We start from the raw sequence: 9,264 nt of genomic DNA, 5'->3' as shown, positions 1-9,264 counted from the left end.
ATACAGGTATCTTGTATATTTTTAGATTTCTTATCATTAATAAATTAGAAAATAAAAATTTACGCAACTTTTGGTTAATAAGTTTCAAATTTCAGTGTTAACGGAGAATTTTTAACGGAATTTATCGTAAGGAGCATGATAAAATTTTAATATTCAGGATAATGCACAACGACCGCAATATATACAGAGTAATTCAAAATGAATATGACGATTACAAACGGCTATAACTATTTAAAGAATTTATAGATCAAATTTACACAGAATGTAAAAGGAACCCAAAATTTTGTATACACGCTTCACAGATTTTTTATGTGACTTCCCTTGGTCACACGGACACCATCTAGGCTGTAGTCCATTTCACGCCATACATTTTGAAGCATTCGTGCAATCACCAACGCAAGCGCTTTGCAAATGCGTTCTCTGAGTTCTTCTGCTTCTGCTACTTTTCCCTTTGCACTAATGTCCTCTCAAAAATCCTATACCACCTGCATATGTTGTTCCCATTTGTAGGTTCTTGATTGTAACGCTGACGAAATCTTCTCCTCCACTGTGATAAAAGAATGACAATTGTTAAATTCTAACACGCAGAATGCTTTCTGCAATCGTCATTTTTAGAGTGCCTGTATGCGCAGAAGTCCGCTTCATTTCCATCTACATTCTATGTTAATCTTATCGATAAATTATTTTACTTCAAATAGTTATAGCTGTTCGCAATCGTTATATTCATTTTGAATTACCCTGCATTTTAAGAATTTTTCAAAAATAAACACGAAAAATAAACATATATTTGAAGAAAAAAAAATCAGTATCAAAATCCAAGGACTCTCTGCTCAGGAAATCGAAATTGAAAACAGTAAAATCTCATCGATTATCTGAGGAAATAGAGAGGAGTGAGTATTAGGAACGCCTTTTACTTTATCAGACAATTGAACTGTTTTTGATGTTTTTAAATCTATCTTAATCACTTATAATAACAAATTTTAATAGCGTTTTTATTCCTCTCTTAGTGTGGTATTAGTTGGCTGTCTCTAATTTTTAAACTATTTTAACATTATTCTGTACAAGCACTCTAAAACTGTACATTAAATATGATCATTACGGAATAGATGCTCTGTATTTATACAGAGCATCTATTAAACACTATACTGCACTTTGTATTTATACAGAGTGATTCAGTACAGCGATTGTAAGCTTGGAATTAAAATGAGGAATTTCAGGTGTTGAGAATTGCAAAATAACCCATATTCGTAAATGTTGCCATACATCTCTAAGGGTGCTTCCACGCTTAGATTACGCTATTAGTATGTATTTGAAACGGTACATACAGTTATCCGAAATTATCTTAAATTTAAAGTATTTTCTAGAAAAAAGAAATTTCAAAAATACCATTTAAATATCCAACAGAAATAGCAGTTTTATTGTAATTCAAATAAATATTATAAATTCTATCACATTTGATTGCGTATGCGACTTATTTAGATCAATGTTCGACTGTCTTCATCATTTCTCATCATTTGGCGCATCCGATGATTCTTCATTATTCGGTTCATTAGATGATTCCTCACTATTTGATTCATCAGTGAAACCCGTTTCTTCACTACTTGATGTATCGGTAAAACTCATTCCTTCATCATTTGGTTCGTCAGTTAAACCGGTTTCCCCATCATTTGATTCATCAGCAAAACCCGTTTCCTCCCTATTTGGGGCCTCAGATGTCCCTTCTCCATTACGTTCATTATATAATCCCTCATCATTCGGTTCATTAGATGATAATTCCTTATCATTTGATTCATCAGTAACAGCCTTTTCCTCATCATTCGGTGCATCAGATATCCCTTCATCATTCTTTTCATCAGATGGTCCCTCATCATTTCGCTCATTGGATGATTCCTCATCGTCTGATTCATCAGTAAGATTCGTTTCTTCGTCATTTGGGGCATCAGATGACCTTTCCTCTGTTGGTTCATTAGATGATTCTTCATCATTTACATCTCGTACATTATCATCATTTGGTTCATCAAATTCTCCTCCCTTCTCATCGGATGATTCCTCATTGTCCGGCTGATCTGGTTCACCTCGGTTACTTTGTTCATCCGATTTATCTTCATTACTTGTTTCATGTGATGACCCTTCGGGATTTGGTGCTTCATCAGGTGTTCCTTCATCATTTGGCCTATTAGAAGCTCCGCCTGCACCTTGTCCATTTCCAGCGCCTCCTCCTCCTCCAGCTCCTGCACCAAAACCTCCTCCGAAGCCTATATTTATTCCAAATCCTCCACCTAAACCTCCAAGTAATCCACCTAAGCCTCCAGCATTGGCTCCTGCATTCGTACCTGCTCTTGCTCCTATCTGAAATCCGAAATTAAAACCTGCTCCAGCTCCTGCATTTTGAGGTCTGCCATTCACCACTAATACATATGTGGAGAAAAGCAAAATAAAAACCTGCAAGAAAAATCAAACAACTTTTTATAAAAGGAGAAAAAAATATTATATTAAATTACGTGTTTGGGAATTCTGAAATTGTTTTCAATCGTAGTAGTATGAAATTATTTTGATATTAATTAATTTATCGTTGCTATCAAAGAACAATTTTGCGCCATTTATATAAAATGCGCTTGTGTTTTAAAGCAACGAAGAGCTCAGGTATGCGCGCTTGACCTACACGGTGTCAAAAGTCTGTAATAAGTAAATAACGAGGATGTGATAACGAACTTTTCCTTTTAAAAAACATAAAGCAAATTTCTTGATAGCCTGATTGGTAGGGCACTGGGCCCATGTCCAAGACTTCATAGGTCTGCCGAAGACTCCCCGTGTAGTAAACGGTGACTGATGCACGTTAAATCTGTAGAGTCACAAAGTCCTCCATGTTCCCACAACAAATCATTCCTCTGAGGATACTGATCCAGGAGTTTCCTTGTCTTCTTGATTGGTTCAAAATTACGAGGCTACGGAGTTGAACATTAGTAGTCGTAAACCCAACATTGGGTCTGCTGTTCAATGACGGATATAAAATTAAAATAAAGAAGCACATTGCCTTAATTGGGGTAAGAATACAATGACCACATTAAAAAAAAACAAGAACAAAAGAATTTTTGGTTTCAATTTTTCTACGCTTAGAGGGCTAACTTCGTTTTTCTAATGTTCGAGTAATCAAGAATTTTCAACTAATCTACACTTTAATCATTTAACAATTGTACTTTTTTTTTATTTTAAAATTATGGGAATTTAAATTTACAAATTTTTAAATTAATTTTAAAAAAATGAAAAGATGCAACAAATTAAAAAAATGCACGAATTGAAAATGCAAAAAATAATATTGAATATTAATTCAATTTATATTTCACGCTTTTTCTGATAGAATAAAAAAAAATTTGTAAAACTGAAATGATTTTTTTTAATTGGAAAAGTAGGGATACTATGAAATAATAAATATTTTCCTTAAAAATAATTACATAAAATAAGCAAAATATTACAAAAAACAATGAAGAAGTTGTAAAAAAGTAAAAAAGAAATAAGACTATTAAAAAAAACATAAAAAATAGGTAAAATGTTTTAAAAATGAAAGCTACTTTTTTTAAAGAAAAGAAAAGCAAAGTAAGCGAAATAGTAAACAAAATGTTAAAAAATCAAGCAACATGTGAAAAAATAACAATAAAATAAGCAAAATAATAAAATATTCAATAAAGAAATATGCTTAAATTTCAACAAAATTAAAACTGAATGGTCATGTAAGATGAAAGGAATAAACATAGGTTAAAATAAAATAACGAAAAGACATGAAATAATGCTATGAAAACAGGGAAAAGGTATTTTTGTACAATACAGGGAGTTTTTAATTAAATTTATCCTACTCATAGGCATCTGCAGGGGGAACTGGAACTTAAATGGCATAAAATTTGGTAAAAATACTACAGACGATCTGGAGGAGCCGTGGTGGTTTAGGAGATAGAGCACTACCCTCGCAATGAGGTGAAACGGTTTCAAATCCCAGCGATAGCTGGTCGAAACGAATCCCGCTTCCGTCTCGCACTGGTTACAGTGCTGACGTAAAAATATCCTCAATGGTAGACGAATCATGGGTCAGAGTCCCTTTTTTCATAAGGCTAACCGTGGGAGGTTTTCGTGGTTTTTCTCTTTGTGGAACGCAAATGCGGGTTAGTTCCACCAAAAAAAGACTTAAACGAAGGCAAATTTCTCCCAATACTTTATCCTGGAGTTCTCTTGTCTTCTGGATTAGGTTCAAAACTACTGGATTAGTTCAAAATTAGGTCGACTGTTCAACGACGGTTATTCAATAAAATAAAAACCATATAGAGAAATAGATTTCGCGAAAATTACTTTTGTTCAAAAATTCGCCAGTTGAGGTAAATGTAGCACTGGAGAACGAATGCTCAAATTTGAGCATAAAAATGTAAAAGAATTTCATTCAAGAGAAATCGAAATAAATAAATCAGATAACATTAGAGAAAATTTAATTAAAAATTATAATCGTAAAAAAAAAGGGTCAGCAAATTAAAAATTCAGGTTGTCACAATGGTCCTGGTTCGTCAGGTCTTAAATATTATAGTTCTGCTGACAATTCAATAAGAGTTTCATTTTTTTAACAACCTCTTAATCGAAATGAAATACACTAATGGATTCAATACCAACGTTACATTAACCACAATTGATTTTTTTTTGCGTTGTGATAAAGAAAAGAATTAAGCAATACAAATAATTGCAAATATAGCTTGACTTCAAAGCGTGTCTAACCCTTGATCCGTCTACTACTGAGAACATTTTACGTCAGCACCTTGGTCAGTGCGAGTCCTGCCGTCGCTGGGATTCGAACCCGGTTCATCTCATTGCAAGACGAGCTCTCTAGCCCCTAGGCCACCACGGCACAACTTTCCTCCATTGTCTTTAATTACAAAACAATCAATTTTAATCAAAAAAGAAAATTTTTCTCAAGTGTCACACAACGCTTTCCTTTCTCCGCCAAAATCACTGAATGGGAGGGAACACGTGACTGAGGGGACGTTTAGTACGAAGAGAAGTGTTAAACTATAAGAGCGGGCTTGCTCTATTTGTATTACAGCTCTATGGTTAAAAGTGTAGAGAAAATATGGGTGCTTACTTTGATAAGCGAAATAGTTTCGTATAATATTGAAGCAAATGAGCAAGGGCAGACCACCTTAGTATAGTTCGTAAAGTTATCCTTAAACCTGAAATGGTATCTGACTCAATTGGGTACCTAGAAACTATTTCAGCAATAAAATACCAATTGACTTATGCATTAAAAGTTAAAAACAATAGTTAAAATACTTTACCCAGTATCCCATGTTTGTGGTTGAATAATTATAGGAAAGCTAATGAGTCGGAAAGTTATTGTAACTGATGGAGTATTCCTTTGCCTCCAATGATTCATTCATAAATATTTTATTAAATAAAAAAAACAAGCAAGGAAACAATCGGCTTTCGTTTCCAAATTCAAAACAAAAAAATAAGCAAATAATTATTGAGGAAGTAATGATGGTAAACTGATTTCAGTGTTATATTATTGAAAATTTTCTTTTATATTATATTCAATTGAAAGTCGTATTGCGAAATATTAAACAATGTTAACAAAAAGGACACCGATATTTGAAAATGATGTTTTCAAACCTGAAGAGCAAACAAAAACAGATATTGTATTCTGTTTCATTTTATATTTTAATTTTTTTTTCATGAACCTTAAGATTTCCTCATGCAATATAATTGTGCATTGTATCTTTATAATATTGATTATTACATTTGAAAAAATAAATCTTGTTAATCATTGTATTGAAATACAAAGTTAAATAGCGAATAAATCTCTTCATCAATTTATAATTCACTATTAATTTATTATTCATCATTAAGTACCCTTTCATTAATCATAAATCGTTAATCATTCATTTTTTCACTATTAGTTCTTAATGAGGAGAACTATTGATTTATTGTGTAAATAATGAATAATTCATTAAAGCAAAATTCGTTATGATTCCTAGCTTCATTACAGTAATTGAAATTCCATATAGTTAATATAATTTTTTTTCTTTTTTTAATTCTTATTACATCCGCTTATGATGAATGATCACTTTATAAAATTGAGTTGCTTATTTACAGTTTTTATTCACTATACAGAAATTCTTTTTTTGTAGAATTAATACAGTGAAACCTCTCTGGAGCGACCACTCTCCGTGAATCCAATCAGTGGCCATCACGGCCACTCAGTGAGATTTTTTTAGTAGTTTAAAAAGTTTTAAATTTGTCTATATTATAGTAGCATCTTTGCAAATTTAAATAACGTTGTGGTTTAACGTAATGTAAAATTTCCGGCGTTCCAGATCAAATTCTACTTAAAACAAGGACTAGTTTCTCACTGAAAAATGTTCACATTAGTTTTCACTTTTGTTCATGTCTGTTCATTAGTCTTAAACTTTTGTTAAAAGTTACTAAGCTAAAAGAATTTAATAAAGATTTGCTTTATTAATCTGTTTCACAATCTAGTCAACGCAAAAGATTTGATTTCTCCCGTTTCTGTGAAGGAAAAAAAAAACAAGAGAATGAAGGAAAACAAATGAGAAAATGAAGTAAAAAAGCGAGAAAATGAAGCGCAAAAAATGTGAGAATGGAGGTAAAAAACAAGAGAATAAATTAAAATAACGAGAGAATCAAAGGGGAAAAAACGAGAGAAAGAAGAGAAAAAACGAGAGGATACAGGGAAAAAGAAACGAGAGGATGAAGGAAAAAAACATGAGAGTGAAGAAAAAAAATTCCCACAAAATTGATAAAATATCCTAAGAACGAGTTAACCGATCTTTAAGTAATCAAGAGATCTATGGTCAAATTCACATTTACAGAATACTTAATTCTTAAAATACGAAATCATATATTTGTTAGTATTAAAAAAAATTTAAGAAGAAAAATTGCCTTCATTTTTAATAATCTGCTTATCTAAACAGTCAAATTCGTCGACGTAATGGCTTTTGTATAAAGTAGTTTGGATTTACTTATTTCATAAGTTTCCTAAATTCTTAATATGTTTTTATGAATTTCATGTAAATTTGTAAACTTAAAACTTAAGCAACTGTCAGCTTCAAAAGAACTTTGAATGTTCCTTTTGGTGTTTATAAAATGTTAATTTTGAAATGTTATTGGCAAACCCGTTATGTAATTGAATGTTTTGATACGTTTTATTCTTTAGTAACTTTTCTAGTTTCTGCTTCAATCATTTATATCACTATACATAAGTAGAAACAAGAATTTTCAAGAAATCTTGATGCTTGCGTTTATAAGATTTTTGCTAAACACTAGAGTCCTTTTTCCGCTTTTTGAGGCACGGATCTAAAAATGCAGCTTAAATTCTGAAATTACTTTTTATATAATAAAGTGATAAATATTAAATTTATTAACAGAATTTCATTAATAGAAGCTCGAATAAAATGTTTTCCATTCCAGAGTTTAAGAGTTCTGGCAATATCTATAAATTAACAAAGCTTCCAAACCAGGACGGGATAACCTGGCTGGGAGGGCGAGTTTACCGTTGTCAGGGTGTTGTTCGAATCCAGGCAGTTAATGACTCCCCATGTAATAAATGGTGACTGGTGCACGTTAAATCTGTCGGGTTACAAAGTCCTACATGCTCCCATAACAAATTAAACGTCTGGGGGTACTGAATTGGAGATTAATCGCTCCCTGGTTCAGGTCAAAATTGCGATTTGTGGATGAAAGAATGAATGTATGTATGAGGCAGTCCTATAAACGAGTGTGACGTATGGGTGTGGAAGAAGTCAAATTCTTGGGCATAGATGGCGCCACTGGAAAACAAGCCACTGGATGGAGCCACTGGAAACGCCCCCTTCAATGGAATACGACAACAACAAAGCGTTAAGTTTGAGTTTGCACATGATTAATACGTTAAACGTATGGTTTCAAGACTATTTTTGTCGTTTGATTCTCACAATTTTAGATTTTGATACTTTAGAACTTTTACTTTTTCATTTTTTAGTTTTAATGTTTATGGATATACATTTTCTAAGCGTTTTTGTTTTTGTTTTTTCTATTTTCAGTTCCTATGACATTTCATATCAATACACAAAACTGAATTCAAACATTGAAAAGTGAGTGTTCGTGGATTAAATTTCTCTTTAAAGTTTTTAGAAAGTACGATGTGTTCTCAAATATTTAAAAATCTTTTTCGCGTAAAACATTTAAGTTTTTAATTTCGTAACGAAATAAAACTTTCAAATTGAAATAAATCAATCAGATTTATTTATTTCAATTCTAAACTGTTTTTAGTTGAATGAGTAATTTGTTTTTTTTAATTACTATTTTCCTGAAAAATTTCTTCAGAAAACCTAAAGATGCTTTTTTAATACTTCAATTACTTTAATAGAAGAATGTATCTTTTACAGTTATTGTTAATACTGTTAGAATAAGGACTGTATAGTTTTTATACCCAATAAAACTCTTTTCTAGTACAAAGACCAATTTAGTTAAGAAAAACTTAAATTAGTTTCTTAATTCTATTATGAGACTTGGATTAAAAAAACACTTCCTAGAAAAGTTAAGGCCTCCAAACGGGTTACCATAAACGAGAAATCCGATCATTTAGTAGTATAAACGTAGTAACATCTTTCTTATTCTTTCTTCACTGCGCAATTTAGTGGCCCGAAGTTAGTGACATATTCCGTACATTATCCCTACTGCGCAGTTTATGTTTGTTACGTCAGATTATTAAATTCTTTCGTACACAGGCAATCCTTACTCTACAGTTCCTGGCTGTATTATTAGACGCACTTTAAAATTCCATGTAAAATTATAATTATCATGTGATATTATACAGCTGTATTGTTTTTACTCGGATGAAACCGGTTTGCACTTGTTTATGTTCATGTATCAATGGGTTCACATTGTAATGCAATACTTTAAAAATAAATACAAATAGGAAGTGTATAAAAAATCTCCTGAATAAAAACCCCATTACATGCATGTTTAAATGTAAATTGCCTATAAACTCGTAAAAATATTGCCTATAAACTCGTGCAAATCATGTGAGTATTATAACACTACAGTGTGTCTAATAATTTGGTCTAATTATTATAATATACAAATACGAGGGTTGCTATTTATATTTTTGGCCTTGGCAACAGTAAGTGTTGCTAGGCGACCGCAGACGATTTTAATCGAAAGTTTGATATTTTTAAACATAAATTCAGCAGACGATTTACCATTATAGCTTCATTTGTGTTGTTGACAGTA

The 9,264-nt window shown here is 31.8% G+C and overlaps 1 protein-coding gene across 1 annotated transcript; it reads right to left on the bottom strand.

The window, feature by feature from the left end:
- Positions 1–1,396: 1,396 nt before the first annotated feature.
- On the bottom strand, positions 1,397–5,433 carry LOC107451095 (dentin sialophosphoprotein). The gene is made up of 2 exons (XM_016067085.3): positions 5,310–5,433; positions 1,397–2,442 (listed from the first exon to the last, which is right to left on the bottom strand). Exons 1-2 carry the CDS (start codon positions 5,319–5,321, stop codon positions 1,501–1,503), a joined length of 954 nt encoding a protein of 317 aa, XP_015922571.2. The 5' UTR covers positions 5,322–5,433; the 3' UTR covers positions 1,397–1,500.
- Positions 5,434–9,264: the final 3,831 nt, after the last annotated feature.

Source organism: Parasteatoda tepidariorum, chromosome 6 (assembly GCF_043381705.1).
Source record: "Parasteatoda tepidariorum isolate YZ-2023 chromosome 6, CAS_Ptep_4.0, whole genome shotgun sequence".
In the NCBI taxonomy this organism is placed as follows: Eukaryota; Metazoa; Arthropoda; class Arachnida; order Araneae; family Theridiidae; genus Parasteatoda; species Parasteatoda tepidariorum.
Note: the sequence above shows the minus strand (reverse complement) of the source record. Positions and strands in the feature narration are given on the sequence as shown.